This window comes from Pelodiscus sinensis, chromosome 1 (assembly GCF_049634645.1).
Source record: "Pelodiscus sinensis isolate JC-2024 chromosome 1, ASM4963464v1, whole genome shotgun sequence".
Classification (NCBI taxonomy): domain Eukaryota; kingdom Metazoa; phylum Chordata; order Testudines; family Trionychidae; genus Pelodiscus; species Pelodiscus sinensis.
Genome location: NC_134711.1, coordinates 156949681 through 156968776, shown reverse-complemented (window position 1 = coordinate 156968776; position 19096 = coordinate 156949681). Strand labels below are relative to the sequence as shown.

Sequence of the window (19096 nt, the reverse complement as noted above, 5' to 3'; positions counted from 1 at the left end):
GTAGCTTATTCTTACTTGATTTTTTGTCTTTTGGGTGTGCATTTCAGTAAGCGAGACCTAGGATTTGGTACCTTTTAAATTAGTACTTACTGAATAATTTTAAAGTGACTTGTTGTATGAGTTGACGTTAGAACCATGAACAGAAGTGATTTTTCAGTTTAAGGGTTAAACAAAAATGTTAATCATATTTTGGTCCACCCAAAATAAATAATTCTATTTTCTGACAGCAAAGCATAGGGGAAATTATTTGGGGCTGAACAAAACATTTCGGGTTTTTTAAATCACCTTTTTCAAAAAGTAAAATAATATGCAAATAAAAAGGCAAATTGAAACATTTCATTTAGAAAAATGTCAAAATGAAATGTTTTTAAGTTTTTCACTTTTCCAACCCTGTATTTGGTAAATCTGACACAAATTCACAATGTGCATCATGTAACCTCAATAGACTTTTTTTTTTTTTTTTTACACAAGTAAGGAAAGTTTAATCTGACAAATTTTGACCAGCACTCGTGTTGTCAAACAGTGAATAATAAATGCTGCACATGCTCTGTATTCACCCAGCCACTTACCCTACCCGTTCCCTTACTCTGCTCTCGCCCTCCCCCCTTAAATTATGCTTTGCAATAGTTGTAACTGTAGACTTTACCAGAACACTGTGCATCATGAAGGATGGAAAGGAATGTGGCCAAAAGTCATTAATTAAAAGCGCAGATTGTTGGTTTTTACCATAGCAAAATGACATTCCACGCAGCATGGCACTTAGCTTTTCCCACCTAAGTGTCCATCCAAACCGAACTCCAGACATGCCCATATTCAGAACCTCCTCTTCAAACCATGAGCCCAGCACATGAACTCTCAAACAGCGTCACAAGATATAATCAAAAGATGCTATCAGGTGGGGCAAAGGGCCATCAGACGTGCTACTCTCGTGGGGGGGGGGGAAGGTCTCAACCTTGGGTACCCCACTTAATGGAACAATTGCCTCTGACACTTCTCATCCCAGCCTACCATGATCCCCTTCACAACTTCAGCTATCATTGTGGCCACTCTAGAAATAATTGCTCCATAGACCCACTGTCAGCTTTCTCCTCCCTGGGTCCAAAGATGTGCTGAGTGTTCATGACATTCATGGAGCCCCAGTCCCCTTACACCCTCCCTCCCCCATACCCCATCTAACAAAATTCTCCTCCCACCACAAGCACCTTCTGAGCCCCAGCTTTTCCATCTGCCTTCTAAAAACTTCCTGCCCATACTGACCTTCTTTCCCTTTCAACCCTCTGGCGATCTCATTCCCTCCTCCACCCCCAGCTGCTCTGTAAGCTTCTCCTTTCCTCTACTCACAACCGCAATAACAGATACACTTCAACCTCTACCTCCTGAACTTCCCCTTCCCCCACCCACACCCTCAGTTCAGAGCCCTCTCTACCACATACAGCCCCTGAAGCTGCTGCCCAGGGGCCTTTCTTTGCATTTGCGCTGGTCTTGAATTTCTTCCTGTGTCCAGACCCTGCTGATATGCTGGCTACCTTTCAGCACCAGCCGTTTCTTTTCCCATGTTCTTTTGCTTCAAGGCCCAGCTCTTGCTTTGTTCCTTCCTCACTGACCAGTGCTTGCCCCTCCTTTGTCCAGGCCCCATAGCTAACACCAGGTGCCTAACCTGCTCTTCCTCCTAAGCGAACATCTCTCTGTCACCTGCCCCCAGTGCCCTACTGCAGACTCATGTGATGCAGGGGCGTCAGGGCACATGGAGAAAGCAACCGAGGGGAAAAGGAACATGAGGCTCCCCATTCCTCATACATTTTCTGTTTCTAAGAAAAGCCCCAACATCACGTTAGTGCCTGATACTTGTACCACATTTCCTGTGACTGATGATTTATGGCTTACCGCCTGCTCCTGGCTCCAGTCCATCATGGTGGTTAGTGGGGGGGGACAGAGCAGAAGTCAGGGCAGGGCCTTGGGGATGTGGGAGGACAGCAGGCTGGGGGCATGAGGAATGTAGGTTGTGGGGTGAGGAGGGGCTCAGGGCAGAGGGTGAGGTGAGGAATCAGGGCAGAGGATTGGGAGGAGGAGGAACAGAGCCTAGAGTGGAGAGTGGGCACCAGATTCTCCCCGGGAGCAGTAAGAACTGAACACACCCCCCCCCCCCCCCCACTAGCTTGTGCCTGGGGCAGGGAGGGCGGGGGAGCTGCACATCCTGCTTCTTCCCGGAAGGTCAGAAGGGTGGACTGGGCCATGTAGGTTAGCCAGTCCCAGTCTGGGGGTGGAAGAGATGGTTGCCAGGGAGCGGGCGCACTAGGTGGCCCCGCAGTGCTGGAGGGGGCAGGCTCTGGCTCCTTCAGGGAATGGCGGGTCTTTCTCCTCACAGCTTCACCATCTGGTGGGGCTCTTCTCCCCTCCCCCCAGTGCTGTGGCCTAAGGCTGGGGGGAGGATTTGGGGGCAGAGGGGTCACTTAGGTACCTTGGTGATAGGCAAGATGATGAGCCTTCATCCCCTTCTAGCCACTCTTTGGGTGCTGCAGGTGCCCCCAGTGGCCACTTTGCAGTATAGTTCTCACCTGCACTCACTGACCTCCCCCTCCCCGCCCCGTGATCACTCTGCATATCACTCTCCTCTGATCAACTCTTCCCTTTCCATGTTATGGAAAACAGTCCCATTCTAGAGACTCCTCATATTCCTGGCACAGCCAACCCCTGAATTTGTTTCCAGCTAGGATAAAAGGAAGCTGTGTACCAAATTTGGAGGCTCTAGTGCTTACCGTTTACGAGCTCTTGAACAAACTCATAGAGAGAGAGACAGACAGACACATGCACAATTCTAAAAAATACAGATAAAATGTGCAGCACCTTTTGGAAGAATACCAACTGCAAAGTTATTTTATGTTTTATCTATTACCTCTTGTAGATCATTCAAGACTCCCAGCATCATAAAATCCAGCATAGGCCCCAGGCCTCAAAGAAACAGCTTTGGGGCCTGTGGCATTAGAAGCCTAACCAAAATAAAGTTTAATGCAAAGATGGGAAAAAAATACAAAACTTGCTTTTTATTGTACAGAACCACAACTATAATTTAACAGTCTCAAATAAATAGCTACTGCGATCTATATACAACTCGGGTTATTGGGTCATTTATTCAAACTAATAAATATTAAAACAGTTATATTGTGGTATTTTTCTTTGTGTAAAATGTGGCAAGTTGCATGTAATGCAATTCATGCAGAAGTCTGAGGAGATATAACAAATCAACACAAATACATCAATACCAATACAAAAATATCAGTTTTGCAAACCTTCCCCTGTTTTCATTTCACTGTTAGGCAAAATTATCCCAATCCCAGGCAGTCATGTGTCCAAGGCACTTTTAGGAGGAGGAAGCTTGTCAGGGCCTTGTTTATCATTTTTTGTGTACAGTCCATGCTGGATATCCTTGGTGCTCATTGGAAGAATCTGGCAGAAGAGAAACAAATTGCTTTTGTAAAAAGTGTATATGATTTTAGTGCAAAGCTGACAGCCTTATATGCTGATTAAATGATCTCCTCTGAGGAAGTGGGTTTTGCCCACGAAAGCTCATGATACTATAAAGTTACACACTAACACGGCTATACCTCTGAGACTTGTATGCTGATAGACTGCATCTGCCTGTGCCCAGAGATGGAGGACAAGTTTCTCCTGCATAGCCCTACCAATGGAACTCAAGTGGTCACAATAATGCCAACACACAGAACTGAAGCTTAGTGCATGCGCCTCTACAGCTTAAGCTAAATGCCAGCTGGCTTGCAGCTAAGGCTGTAAAGGAAAATCATTTGCTCTCCCTGTAAGTGGTCTAAGAGCCACTATATAGGACAGTGAACCACACTCAGTAGGTGCATGGGCTACAACAGCAATACAGCCTCCACAAACTATCTTTAACCTTAGCCTCTGCACAATGCTGCTTTCTTTGTATCATAGAGCTGTTGCTGAAAGTATTTTCCCACAGTGATTCCCCTGGTGTTGTACTGAATAACTGTTTAAGGATCATACTGTAGATCAGACTGAGCCATTTTCATTTCTGTTTTTCAAAACACTACTGATCTCTGAAAAGTCACTTCACTTTTTCCATGCCTCTGTTTCCCTACCTGAAATTAGAATTAATGATATTTATTCTATTTTTTTAAATGCTTAAATATAAAAATGAAATGGAATAGGCAAGAATTAAGTAGCAGTATAAGGCATACACAAAAGTGATTGCTATGATTTTCCATTGATAGTGAAATTTTCACAGTGGTTGAATTTTTGGACTTTCCTTCCCACCCTCGGGCCCTCTGTCACCCCTTCCACACACAAATAGATGGGATAATTTTTAGACACACTTAGCCTGGCTTAGGTACAAGGACAGCTATTTTATTCTGAGCCCTATTTCTTATAGACCTCTAAGACACCTTCTGCTCTGCATTACAGGCATGTGCTATAAATTTATGCTTTCAAGAGTTCTAAACCATGAATTGCCTAAATATAAAATGGGGCAAAGTATTGGGAATATGTTGCTACAGAAACTCCATTTCAGTTTATTGTTTTACTCTATCTTAGGCCCAGCCATGGACTGAGAGCACTGTAAAGGCACAAAATGGCTTAAGCCAGTATTTCTCAACCTTTAGTTACAAAGTAACCCTTTTAAAAAAAGTATAAGTACCGCCCCCCAGTACCTAGAGTTTTCAGACGCACAAATTTTTTTCTACCATTGCAAAAACATTTGTTTAAACAACATAATCATATCTGGGCGGGCGATGAAATTTTTGGGTGTAAAAAGTGCAAAAATAATAAAGCTCTGTAAAACTTAAAAATTCAGTTTTCTCCACAATTCAGTTGTGTTGTTATACCCCTCAGACTTCTCTAAAGTACCCCTAAAGATACTTGTACCACTGGTTGAGAAACATTGGCTTAAGCCATGTGGCTTACTATTATTAGACTATTTAATCAAGATGTTCAGCCATGTTAAACTGTTTTTGAGCTGTTTTAGTAAAGCCCTATTCCAGATGGATCACACACACACACACACACTCCCTCCCGAGTTTCTCTGCTCTGTATTACAAGTGCGCATACTATCAGGATCAGAACAATCCTGTTCCTTCAAAGAACGGAACCTGAACATGACTGGTTACAGCAGCATGGCCCTATTCTCAAACAAGATTAAACAGGAATCACAAAACACTTAAAGGCAAGTTTGACAATGATTGACAAACCCAAACGTTTAAACTCCAAGACCAGGGCATAGCAGCTGTGGATTTATTCACTGGCACAGACTAGTCTCTGGAAAGGCATTTTGGGAAGACTCACCCAACACAGAACAGCTTTGTTTCTATCCATTTGGCGTTGTCGCTTCCAGCGGTAGCAGAGGCACAAGATGCACAGAACTCCCAACAGAATCAGAGGAATCAATACGTAGATGTTGACAGCACCGACTGTTGCTGGTTCTTCTGTAGGGAAATCAATGAGCCCTTAAGTAGGCTACCAGAGTCTCCAGAGGAAAGAGGGACAAGGGAGAACTACAGTTACAGGGATCTGACAGAGGAAGGAGAGGGGCACTTTGACACAAAAATCCTTTCACCCGGGCTTCAGGGCACTGTTGATATGCTCTACAGTTTGTGCCCAAGGGTTTTGTGGAAGTCACTATACTTTTCTGTGGCCTAGTGTTAGGTGTAGGTCACCAGCAGGCACACTTTTTCTCTACCACCATGTGTACCAAACCTCCCCCTTCTTTCTGCTGCCCTAAAGGACTTTGTCTCTTCTGCAAGAGTTCCATCATTCCCTTCCAGCTTTGCTCAAGGCACCTCCCTTTCCTCTACCCCAGGCCACTTTTCTTGGGGCTGCCTCAGACACTCTCCCCGCTTTCCCTACTGCATCAGAGGAGACAGCTTCCTATTTTCCCCCCAGGCCAAGCTCACACTCACCCCACACCAGCTCATCTCTGGGCAGAGTCAGTGTCTCGTTCAGGAGTGGATGCTGGATCACACAGCTAGGTGCCTGCTCCCAGTGAATCCTGGAGCGGACATATGTGAAATTGCTGATAACAGTGACTGTCTGGTTTGAGTGGCTGATGAGATACTGTCCTGGCTCCTGCTGAAGGTGGTGGGACAGGTTCCAGCTGATCACTGGAGGCGGTTTCCCTGTTACCGAGCAGCTTATTTCCAGCATTTCCTCCTCAGCGTTATCTGGATGGGACACAAGCTTGGCCTCCAGTCGGGGCTCCGATATTGCTGTTAAGCACAAGAAGGAAACCCCATTATTAACCCCTTGCAGCTCTGTCTAGGGTAGCTTAGCGAGCACACCAGGGCCAAGAGGAACTTAGTGCCTGTGTTTGCTGTTGACTGATGAGAACAAGCACAGCATTTGGTTTTACTGCCCAGTACTGTCTATTATCTCAACTTGCCAGGGACCAGGGTGTGACCAATGGGCTTTCAATATGACGGACAACAATCCCCAAATGAAGTAGTCATGGACACAGAGGGTTTGCGCTATGCCAGAGCTTGCCTTTTAAACAATCCCTTGTAGGAAGCTCTTCAGTGTGGCAGACTCCCAGGGATACCACCCTTCCTAAAGGGCATCCCACACAGCCCCAACAGCTCCAAGACTGAGGGTCAATCCACACAAGGAAAGTTAGGTCAGTCCATCTCCATTGCCCCGGTAAGTGAAAAATTGACACCCCCTGAGAGTGACAGTGAAACAAATTCAAGGCCCATTGTAGACAGCAGGACAACCTGCTTATCACCTTTCAGAGGTGCATTTACTATGGTGAAGTAAGAACACCTTCCATTGCTGTAGGGTATATACTACACTCTAGCTACGCCACTCCAGCTATGCCACCTTGTACACAGCCTGCGCCTCTGGGCTCCAGCTCTCGTTTCATATGGTGAGCTCTGCTCTGCAAGTCCAACTGAGATAGACTCTTGTTCAAAGACTTGTTACCCTCTTCTGGGGTAGAGGACAAGACAAAGTTCAGACTGGCCAGTGTCAGGGCTCTAACTAGCCTAGCTGCTGTGGAAGAATTCTTGACTCTCTCTGTCATGATCATGAGGATTAAACAGCATCCTAGGGACTAAGTGGTTAACTATGTCTCTTACCTAAACCAGGTGGCAGGCAGCCAACAGAAATGTTGGTAGGAATTTCAAACTGGGACAAAGGAATTTTAGGGTTTTCCTCTCCTTTGTCCTGGGCAGTTTGTCTCCGGCTACTGAGGGGGACAGACAGAATGTCTCCATCCAAGAATAGACTCTTCACTCTTCTGTAAGTAGGGTCAAGTTTAGATAAATCCGTTTTATTGTTTTATGGTTTGGGAAATGGGATCTGATGTATGTGCATTTAAAAATGCTTTTTGCTCTCTTTTGTAACTAAGCTCTTGGCCCGTGGTGGGTTTCTCCTCCATTAATATTTTACTTTGTTACTTTTCCATCTAGTCATTATGCTTGAAACAGGAATATTGTGGCGATAATAACAGTTCTCTCTCTTTTCTTTTCTTAACCTGGCATTGGTTAATTTTTGTGTCCTAGTTTGTACTTTAGGGGTGCGATTTTCCAAGTGGTCTCTCCCCTGATTTTCTTATCAATCCTTGGGTGGTGGCAGTGGGATTTCATCCCCAAAATCTAGGCTGTTAAGATTTTGGGGGGAAGTTTTATACTAAAACCTGGTAGATGAGGTTTTGGGGTACTTTTGCTGGCCTCCACTTCTGCATTTATCATGCCAGAGTGGGGAAGGAGACATGACACCATCTCACTGGCAGAGGTGAAAGTATGAGGGTGCACTCTGGCTCGCAGTTCCAGCAAGCGCTGGCTGAGCTCTGGCAAAAGCCAGTAGGGAGCTATTTAAAGAGCTGACAGGGACCCTGGTTACAATTGGACAGTACATATAAGAAATTTTAAGTAATTTTCACTGCTGCTCACTGGTAGGAGTGTCTGTCTATCTCCAGTCCAAAAGCCAGCTTTTATCAGACACCTCTTCTTCTCTTTGTACTCCAGCTGGGGGGTTTGCTCTGCTTATAGCTAGGGGGTCTGTGTATGTGTGTGTCGGGGAGAGGGGATCTCCTTCCTCCTGGTTGATGGTTGCTAATTATAATTTTCTGCATAGGAGGGGGGGTGCACAGGAAGGGATAGCTCAGTGGTTTGAACATTAGCCTGCTAAACCCAGCATTGTGAGTTCAATCCTTGAGGGGGCCATTTAAGTATCTGGGGCAAACCTGTCAGGGATGGTACTTGGTCCTACATTGAGGGCAGAGCTCTGGATTCAATGACCTCTCAAGGTCCCTTCCAGCTCTATGAGATAAGTACATCTCCATTTTTTTAAAAAAAGGTCTCAGATACTCGGGTTTCCCTTCTTTTCCTGGATTCTCCACTGATATGGGCCAGTTTCAGCTTGCCCTTTAAATAACCCATTCACAACACCCCAGACATGTAGGTGACCCGACATCCAATATCTCCGGCTCTGCCTCAAAAGCAGCTTTTTAAACTCTTTGTGCTTTGTACATAGCAATGCAAACCACAGAGGGAAATTGAACCATGCAGAGGAATAAAAAAAATATTAACAAAATTCCCATATTCATCATAGGAGAACCAGCCAAATCAGAGGAGGGGCAGATAGAAATGTGGGTGTCACAGACCAAGTCCCAAAAACATCATCCTCAGATTTCAGCTATACAGGTAGAAACTCTCTTAACCGGGACTCTCCGGTCCAGCAACATCCGTGGTCCAGCATGACCATGGATATTCCAGGACCAGAGAGTCATACTAGAGGGCTAGTGCCCAGGAGACGTGCAGGCTGGCAGAGCTTCTTGGCAGGTCTGCGGGATCACAACACACGGCAGCGGGATCCCGGCGTAGAGGTTATGGGGCTGACTGGAGCAGCAGCAGGAGCCAGGCTCTGCAGCAGGAACGCAGCGTGCAGAGGTGGTGGGGCAGCTAGAGCTGACAGGGCAGCGAGGCCAGCGAGAGTGGGGGAGCCAGCAGGGAGGGCAGTAGTCGGGCCAAGGCTGGCAGCTGAGGGGCCAGAAATGACCACCCTGGGCAGAAAAAAAATCCCTTATCCAGGACCAGTGAGGTCCCGAGGATACCAGACCAGGGAGGTCCAACCGGGAGTGCTAAGGAGTTGGTAAAAGCAGGAAGGAAGAAATCAGATGTAGCTCTAAAATTAGTGATCACCTCCATGCAGCAAGATTTCTATTTCTTTTCTGTTTAATTTTTTAAGGAGAATTACTGCTTGCGCTGTGTTCTTACTCGGACCCACTCGGAGAAAGCTGCTAAAGGGCCACTCCAGTTTTTTCATTTACTGACTCCGCAGCCACGGAGCCTCATGGAAGCCACATTTATATTTAAAATATAATAGTAATGATAATTACTATTATAATTATTGATGAGATTTTAAAGAATGGATTTCTGAAGTTAGGTGGCTAAATACGGATAAAGAAACCTAAATATGTGGCTTAGTTTTCACAAGTGCTGAGTGAGCATCCAGTAGCTCCCATTAACCTCAAAAGGGAAGATGATATTGAGCACTTGTGAAAACCAATTTTCTTACTCATCCTGCAAAGCCTTACATAGGCATGTCACTTCTCTCATGTGAAGAGTTCAGTGTGACAATTTACGTAAGTGATGCATCTGTGCAGGATTAGAGCCTAAAAATGGGATTAGGCGCCTAATTTAGCCATCTTTCTTTCTTTCTTTCTTTCTTTCTTTCTTTCTTTAAATCGTGAGCAGAATATGATGTAATTGCAGCGCTCATTTAGTTTGTGTCAAAGCTAAGAGAGCTCTGCTGGAGGAATGTGTTTGTTATGTTGGCAAGGCAACTTTTATGCTGTGTTGAACTATTCATTACCTAACTTTTAAGAGCCGTGCTTGAGGAGCCGTGCTTGTGACTGGTGTGATTGATAACTGTTGCATTGGCATCATATACTGATCTTCAAACAATCACCACTGTTTTGGGGAGTATTTATAAACCATTGTTTCCTCTTGCACTGGTAAATGAAGATAATATTCTTAAAAATCCATGTTCATGGAACAGACAAGAAGCTAATTCATTAATTTAAAGGAAAATGTGGGATCAGCCAAGTTTATATTGGCTCCTGTAGACACCTGTACCATTCAATATGCACCTGACTGGACTGGAGGAATTACCCAAGCCATGGTGGTAGGAGAGGAAAACTAGGACATCAGGAGCAGCTTTAATAATACACTACAGTCACTCCATACTCAGATTTGGAGACAGAGATATTCTAAAGGGGAACACTAAAACAATTTTTTTTTTAATCTTATGTCTCTTTCCCTACAGTGAATTTCAGTCTCGTTGGTTTCTGTGGCATGACTAGTTTTATTAAGTCTTACTTAATTTGTTTACAGTGATTGTGTCTGCTCCTGAGACATCATCAGACTCTTACTTCCCTGCATCACTGATCAAAGGGGGACTGTCACATTACCCAACTGATAGTGCTGATAAATTACAATAGTGTTTTTCTTAAAACTGCAGCGTAAGAGCCAAGGGGGATTTCAGCTGGAATTTCTCAAAAGTCTCCCATGTAAGACTGGAAATCAGTCTAACAAAGAGCGTTCTGTTTCGGTTCACAAATAACTCTTTTAACTTCTTCTTTTATTCACAGGGTATATAAAAATAACAGTTTCTGACCACCTCCGCCCACGGCATGGGCTTCAAATACTGGAATGTGACATCCAGAAACAGCGAAGCAAATCCAACACTGATCACAAGGGCCAATGTTTCCTGCAACGTTTCTCTGGGAGGGCTTTAAATGGAGTGTCAACAGAAAATCATTTACAAGAATGTGTATTAATACACTGCACTTTTATGACACCTCCTTTCTCATTTTACCAAGTCAGGTAGAGATGACTGTATTACCTCACAAAGCAGTCATGAGGCACAAAGGTAACAGATTGCCTACAGTAACATACATCTACACAGGGGAAAAATAACACTGCACCACGTTCCAGAACCTCAGACTTGGACATAGACTCGCACTACAATGCTACAAATAACTGCCTAGATGTTACGAGTCATGCTGGAGCTCAAGCTCTGAAGCTCCAGAAAGGGAAATGAACTATACATGGCTATTTTTGGTGCCATAGTGTGATCCTGAGTCTGTAGAGCAAGGCTCTGAGGCTCACTGCTATGGGTACGTTTTTCCAGTGTAGACAGAGTAAATGGCAGAGTGGAATAGAGCCATTGTCCCAAATCTCATTCCCTTTCAATTCTGACTGGACCATTCATCACCTATCCATATTAGAACAAAGAATGATCACCACAGAAAACCCCTGCGCTCCCTAGTCAGAGAAATGCAGCAAACTGTGCACTTTTCCCTTACTCCTTGACAAAGGGAAGCAGCCTGCAATATTCCTGTATGAATCAGTTGGGGGAGGGCTGAAGCCCCTCCCCCCCAGGGCATTTAGGGGATGGAGCAGTCCCCGATTAAAGGGGCATCCCCAGCCAGTTCCTTTCATCTGCCTGTTGATTCTGTCTCTTTTCTGAATGTTTTTATGAAAAACAATTCTATTCCGTGCACATCCCATTTTCCAGACACAACCAAACCCATACCTTGCTTACAGTTATGATAAGAGGAAACTGTAGACCAAATTTGGTGGCCCTAGCTCTTACCATTTGGGAGAAGTTCTTGAACAGACAAACACAGACCAACTCTCTAAAATATACTGTAGATGTAGCTAGATACATGTGAACAAAATTCCTATAAACTAGTCAACCTCAATTCTCCTTAAACTAGCCAGTTCCCATTAACACTAGTTAATTGTTTCTATCCCCTCAGATTTAGCCTTCAGCAACTTCTATTTACTCTTCTTTAGTAATATTTTATAGATATATCCTTAATTCTGAAGGAGATAGTTTAAAAAACACACCCCAGCATCTCCTCCAACTTGGTTTTTATGACACAAAGTAAATGTCTCATACACAGCACCATTTTCACAAGGTTTCTCCCTTCTGTTTTAAGCAAGGCAGCTTTGAAATTCCCTTCTGCAAACCTACGTTTGTATGTATGGTATTCAACGCAAGATTTGACTTCACTTCTCTTAAACAGGTAAAAGTAGTTATGGAGTCAGCACTGGAAATAACGCTCATATGAAATAGAGATCATAACTGCCTGGCAATTCCTAGAATGTAAACTCCCTTGTAGTCCTACCAGGTAAAATTCAGTTTCAGCTGTAATCTCCATAAATGGATTTGCACTTTGCTGTGAGTGACTGAGGGTTACAGAAAGGCATTGGGTTCATTCTTGTATCCCCGAGAGTAGGAATATTTAAAAAAGGAGTGATAAATTAACCCCAATTAATAGCAATGGGAATAAATGCATACATCAGGGCTTGTAAGAAGCTGTGAGTGTGAGATATTTTTTAATTTGAGGATATCATTGGATGAGAAACAAGGGGTGAAACCTTAAGATAAGATTTGGAATTCATCCAAGTGCTAAATCTTATTTTATATTTCTGAAAAGGTAAGTTTGCCTTGTATATTAAATGGTGATTAGATTCTTGCATGTATGGTCTATCAGTGACAAACATCTCTGTTAATGATGGGTAATACAGTCCTATTCAAGCACCTAGAAAGTTTAAACATTTAAAACAAAATATTCCCTCGCCTGTAGCTGTTTGGAATTAAGTGTTCTTGTAAACTGCCTGGACAATACCCAGTATGTGTCAGCCCTAGTCAGTGACCTTATGAATACTACTAGAGTCTCCCAACATTTTCTTTAATACAGTCATCTGAAGTTTAGCCTCAAATCCCTCTGCCTTCTCAGGGTAGGCCACTTGAGCTATATAGAACAAAGTTTACGCTCTGAAGGGGAAGTCCCAGCAATGAAAACAACATATTCTCTATTGCTGTTTTGTAAATTAAAGATGTTTGCTCACACTGTGAGCTCCCAGAGTAATCTATAAATGCTACTAGGAGATTTACCCAAAGTTGCCCACATCCTTCAGGGCAGAGGCTGGTGGTGTGGGGGCTGCAGGAGTCAGGACAGGACCTTGGGAATGGTGGGGGATGCAGGGCAGGAGGCCAAAGTCATGGGGGGTTGAGGAAGGGATGAGGGCAGTAAGAATGAAACATGGAATTATAATTAAGAGCTCTCTGGTCTCTTGCCAATATAAAAGTTGCCTCAGTTACACTAGACTAAGATTAAGATTTTTAAAAGGGCTATCAGTTCTTACGCTTTACCAGGGGCAGATGACCGTTTTGCAGGGCCCCGGGCAGCATAATTCTGTGGGGCCCCCTTTTTGCCACAGCGCATGCACAGGGCTTTCTGAAGCGCGGGGCATGGGGCGGCCGCCCCATTCGCCCTGCCCTATATCCGCCCGTGCGCTTTACAATGCCATCACTAACTGCTTGGTGGGAAGCTTTCCCTTAGCCCAAACACATATTATGTAATTCTTCCACATATGGATTTTACATTTTCTTTATACTTTTCTTTTATACTTTCTTTTGAAGCATTTGCTACCAGGTACCATAGAAAGGCTAAATCTCTCATTCCATATGGCAAGGCCCGCTATCATCCATTTTGATCAGTATTGTTGAATTTATTTATAAAACTCTGCACTCTTTATGCAACAGTAGTAGTATAAGATTAGGAGACAAAACAACAACAGTCAGCCAATAAGGTTTTGTTCTCAAGTAGAACAAAAACCATCTGATAGTTTTCAGAAACTCCACACACTAATGACTGTTGATTAGAGAAATGAACAGTGGTGAGGTTTCACTGTATACATTTGACCTAAACCACAGAAACAAATGTTCCTGAGAGCACGTGTATTAAACAGAAAGTAAATACTTTTGAGAAAGGGGAAGTTTGCTAACAGGCCTATCAGAGCAACAAAGACGAAAGGGTTGAATGGTCCAGAGACTCAGGAGACAAGCTCTCCTGGTGTGAATGATAAGAAAAAGGAGTTGGTTGGGCAGGGCTCCATTCCTGAATGTATAGGATAAATAGGCAAGATATTTGCATAAAATTAACTTTCCTAATGGTATCCTGTAGCAACCGAAGCAGTATTTTTTAAAAAAAGCACATTTCCATTCCCACTACCTGAAACATTACATTGATTTTCTCCAGCATTTGTCTCTTTAGTTTTAGGAATTACTCAGAGGGCCTACTTGTTTCAATCCCAATGGAAAGATGAAAGCCTTTCTTCCCAGACTCTTCTACTCTACAGTTTTTATTCCTTCTTAAAGGAACCTCTCCCTTCAAAGTTTAGGGGAATCACCTACCCTTTGGACTTTTTCGGGAAGATACTAACTCTAAAAACTAGAGTGTGCCTTGAACAATGGACTATGTATTGGATGCATGGTGGCGTGAAGTATTTTGTCCCAGACATACAATCCTGAGGAACACTTACATTGTATATATCCTCTGCCCAAGATCACCAGGGGAGAGATGCAGCATAACCTGCTTGAAGGCTCAGGCAGTGATAACTGTTAGATCATAGCACTAGGGTCTTTTGGAAACCAAATTTCCCTTTCTGCGGGAAATTGCAAAGTTCAAAATTAAATTTGTTCTTCGCCAGCATGAAACCTCAACAATTTCCCATGAAATGGGGATTCTGAAATTTCATTTCACAAAAGCCTGAAACTGTTCATGTGGCCTTTTCAAAACACAACTGATGATGACACCTCCACCTCTGCCAAGGCACACATGACAAAGAGCAGGGTATTTCTGAGGGATCTGTCTCGATATGCAGCACCCAAGGATGATGGGCTTCCAGCCAGGATGGCAGGCAGAGGTGGTGTTAGCCCATTGGGGACCCAAGCAAGAATATGTTGAGCCCCCAATAATAATAATAAAGGCAGGAGAGGGCTTGAGCTGCTTGTGTCCTTAAGCAATTGCTTATGCCTAGCACCGGCTCTGACAGGAGGTAAGCTGGTGGGTCACTGAACAGGACACCAGATAGGTTTTCACTCGAAGGTTTAATTACATCAATATGTTCCCATGGACACACTGGGAGTTGCCAAAGGAAAAACGACCCCACAGAAAATTTGAGACCAGCTCTATATGGCATATTAATCAACTGGACACATTACAATCAGTTTCATGTATTGGCTGTCAGACATCAGTACAGGTTGAAGCTCCCTGGTCTGGTACTCTCGGGATCTGACTGGTCCCAGATGAGGGATTTTGCCAGACCAGGAGAGGTAATTTCTGCCCCTCCCCCGCTACCAGCCCCACTCTAACTTTGGACCAGTCAGGAGTGCCGCCTGGCTCGCTGCCTGCCAGTCCCACCACCCTCTTCCTGGCTACGCAAAGCAGCCCAGCTCCAGCTCCAGCCAAGCTCCCTGCGCACCAGTCTACTGGCCCTGGCAGGCAGCCCCGCTGGTGTGTACCTAGCAGCCCAGCTGCGGTGCACTGGGCATCCCAGATGAGGTGAGCACAGCCGCCAGCCCTCCACCAGGACTCTGGTCCTGGAACATCTGTAGTCCTGCCAGACCACGGATGCTACCAAACTAGGGAGTTCCAGTTAATAGAGGTTTAACCTGTAGAACTCTCACCAAAAAATGAATATGGTGGCTGCTCATTCTTGCTCATTTTCAGTTCATCTTAAGACATCTCTGTTTGGACTAAACAGTTATTATGTTCATTGGTATCTATCAACCCACATCTCATATTTTTTTCCAGCTTAAACCAACCTAAACTGAGCTACATCAAGTGTTCTAAGCCACTTACTGAAGGGTAACACCCAGACACAAAATCCATCCGCCATAATGTAAAATTCTCTCTGCCTCCTTTGTACAAATCTCTCTAACTTAGTGCCATAATTTTCACTGTTATTTAATGATCAACTTTTAGATATACCGAACAGTGCATGCACATTGCTACCTTTGGAGTAATTAGATTTAAAAGTCTAAAAGAAAAAATAACTCTATGAATAACATTTTTAGATAAAAGCAGCAGCTTAATTTAAGTACAGAAATAGCACAAAAATAGGAATGGGAGAACATATCGATTTGGATTAGATCAGCTTTAGGTGCAATGCACAGTTTGAATGCTTTATTTGTGCTAGAGTGCCAGTGTTAGAAATGATTATAATAAGAAAACTTAACAGGGACACTGAGTAAAACCATAGGCTAGAAGCCACAATTTCCTGATCCAGACACCTGGTGGACTAGAGACAAGGCAGAAGATTAAAGAACTCATCACTACACTTTTTCAGTAACAACTTTTTTGCCAGCAAAAAATGCAGATTTACACCTCTAAAATGTTTTGCAAATTCATGTCAGTTTTCCAGAAGTGTTTCGGTTACCTGAACAAACAAAATTTCCTTTTGGTTTAGTAAAAGAAAGCACACTTTCAAAGGGTTAAAATCTGAACCAAAGGTTTGCATTTTGTTAAAACAAAAGCTTTTGTTTGACCCAAAACAAACTGTTGTTTTTACTTTACAATTTGCCTAATATATTTTAATATTGTTTTTTATTTGACCCAAGTTATTTTGGGGATGGAGGAGGAGGAAATTGAATTGCCCATGAATCAGAAAAAAAAATCCCATTATTCACACAGCTGTGCTCATCACGGCTTCCCTCTCAGAGGTAAACACCAAGGAGGAAGGGAAAATTGGGTCCCCTTCCCAGAGAGAGAAATTAATCACTTCTGTCAGTAAATACAACCATAGAAGAACTAACAGCTGGAGTTTCTGAAAGGTCAAAGCCCTCCTATGTGAGAATTCTTACCATAGACCTTGAGGCATGTCCTGCCAGTGATGGATCCCATGGGAAATGAGTTGAAGATACATTTGTAACAGGCTTCATCCTGCAGGGAGACTGCATGTATAGCAATGGCAGAGACCTTCAGCTCACTCTGGGCGAAGTGCACACGGCCTTCATAGTCACCCAAGATTCGCTGACCATTCACCTTGCTGTAGGTTGCAATGTTGCCCTTGGCCTCTCCACTCTCCTTTTGCCAGGTAACTTGCAGCACTTCATAATCCGTGACTAGCCGGCATTGCAAAGTTACATTTTCTCCTGTCTTGGCCAACTGGATTTTCCTATGAACTACCTGCAGCGAGCCTGTGGGAGGACAGGACACATACATTTGAAGTTCCCTTTCATTCACTCCAGGCAAACACCAAACAGCGATTCCATTGTTTACCAAGACAACATCCCTCTGCAACTTGTGAGTGAGAGTTCTTAGTATGCTTTGCCTTCAGATCTTCCATAAAGTGAGTCCCAGAGAAGGACACTGGGACATTGTATTTCACCATGACAAATAGAGCATCTCTCCCAGCCCATTCAATCCTTGGCCTATCTGCTAACATTTCCAGCAAGAAAGCTAATTCAGATCAGAAGAACAAGGGCAGTTACATTCTTTGTTATGAGGATATTTGCTTGCTCTGCCTGGACTAAGAACTCTTAAAAACACTCTTAAGCTAATAAGAAGCAATTCTACATTAATTATTTCTGGATTCTATGGACATCTGTCCAATTAAAATTGGATTAATAAAGCCCTAATCTCACTTCCCCTGTCCTTAACTCAATTTTGACAGACATACACATCTATCAGAGACCAGAAAGGTTAGATCAAGATGGACAGATGTTTAGAGCGAATGCTTCAATTACAACTTGCTTTCCAACCACAGTCCATAGACCAATAGTCACCTTCAGATCCCTTTCTGAAGGCTCAAAGAATAAAAGGTTCTCCAAGTCAGTAGTGATGGCTTGTCAGTTAAAAGAGGACATGCCCATGAAAACTGGTGTCTCTAAGCCAGAGAGTCATGGGAATGAAGCTCATCATGAAAAATTGTCCTTCTGTTTATTTAAAGAGAAGCCGGTTGAAGTTCCATTAAGGCAACATGTAAGAAAGAAATGTATAGACTTAATCTTTCACTCAACACTTGTCTTCTCACAGAACCAAAATTAATATCACTTGCCTGGTTCACATCAATATGCGGCTTGTACACCAGCATGTGAAGAAAAATGCCAGTGACAACAGGCATAGCATTGAAAATTGTGCTTTATTCATTAACTGCTTCATCACAAGCAGCACAAGAAACCATACATAGTGTTCTTGAAACGGTGGAAGTTTGTCCCACAATGTGGTGTGGCTACATTTCCTTCACAGAGGGCGGCATTTCACAGATCAAGCAGAACTGCATGTCAGTCATTATAAATGATCCCATCCTGACCAGAAGGAATCCATTGACACTCCCTAACCAAAATCATTCTGTTAACGTACGTTGAAAGCAAGTTGTACGTTAGGTGGGTCGTTTACTTTATAGTCATAAATACACTCGCCCCCAGCTCATGAAAACACTCCTTTTAAACCCAACAAAAACCACTACATAATAAAACAGAAATGTGAATTATCATAGGACAGTACAGGAAGGAAGCATTATCAAGCTCTTTTCAGCTTCTGTCAAAACCAAGCACAACATAGCTGTATGTGGGGCCAGACGCATTGGATCATTGTCAGTGTTAATCAAGGGATGATAGATAAGGATCAAGGGCTTCAGCAAAGATCTTGTAAGAACTGTACATCACCAGGATGACAGGATGTTTGGTCAACAAAGTTTCACATACAATTTTAGCCAAAGAATAGAAAATTTACCTTCTGCCATTGCCCAAACCCCAGAGAAGAAAATGCACATGAATATCATGTCAGCTGAGAGATCAACCAGATGAACAGGCAACAGACGGCATTCTGCTCTGCACTTCCCTTTTTATACACTAACATGGGGATAAGAGTAGCATGATCTACTGGAAGTTATGTAAATAGCTTCTTCCTCTCTGTGACATCAATACATTTCCTTTTCCAAAGCAGCTAAAACAATTCCTACAAAGGCAGAAATCTGGACTGCATCTTTCTTGTTCAGAAAAACAAAGCAGCTTGTACAGATGACATTGATTATCACTCAGGCAAATTTAAACTCCAAGGTAAACGCAGTTGTGTGAGCGTGTCTGTCTGTCTACCAATCAAGGAGAACCAAAAATGGGCTATTAGGAAAAGAAAGGTGAGATGTCACATGAGCAAATGCATTTGGAGGAATCGGATTTTAAATCTGCCATTTGGTAACAAAGACTATTATTCTGAAACGTGATTTCAACACTTTCATATCATTCTGCTTGGTTGAAACATGGACTGGAAGAG

At 43.4% G+C, this 19096-nt stretch overlaps 1 protein-coding gene across 2 annotated transcripts; it reads right to left on the bottom strand.

The window, feature by feature from the left end:
- Positions 1–1181: 1181 nt before the first annotated feature.
- On the bottom strand, positions 1182–18699 carry LOC102447564 (OX-2 membrane glycoprotein-like). Of its 2 annotated transcripts, none has more exons than XM_075908611.1 (5): positions 18557–18699; positions 16684–17019; positions 5925–6230; positions 5311–5447; positions 1182–3444 (listed from the first exon to the last, which is right to left on the bottom strand). In XM_075908611.1, exons 1-5 carry the CDS (start codon positions 18603–18605, stop codon positions 3340–3342), a joined length of 933 nt encoding a protein of 310 aa, XP_075764726.1. In that variant the 5' UTR covers positions 18606–18699; the 3' UTR covers positions 1182–3339. The 2 variants fall into 2 exon arrangements, with proteins under 2 accessions (XP_075764726.1, XP_006116917.2); XM_006116855.4 differs by having other exon boundaries at positions 1184–3444; positions 5311–5450.
- Positions 18700–19096: the final 397 nt, after the last annotated feature.

Excerpts from the sequence above, each read along its gene's own strand:
- LOC102447564 (XM_006116855.4), bottom strand. The coding sequence starts at position 18,605 with ATGATATTCATGTGCATTTTCTTCTCTGGGGTTTGGGCAATGGCAGAA. Across the intron at positions 17,020-18,556 it reads GGTTTGGGCAATGGCAGAAG|GCTCGCTGCAGGTAGTTCAT; the intron begins GTAAATTTTCTA and ends GTCCTCCCACAG. Across the intron at positions 6,231-16,683 it reads GACATGCCTCAAGGTCTATG|CAATATCGGAGCCCCGACTG; the intron begins GTAAGAATTCTC and ends TGTGCTTAACAG.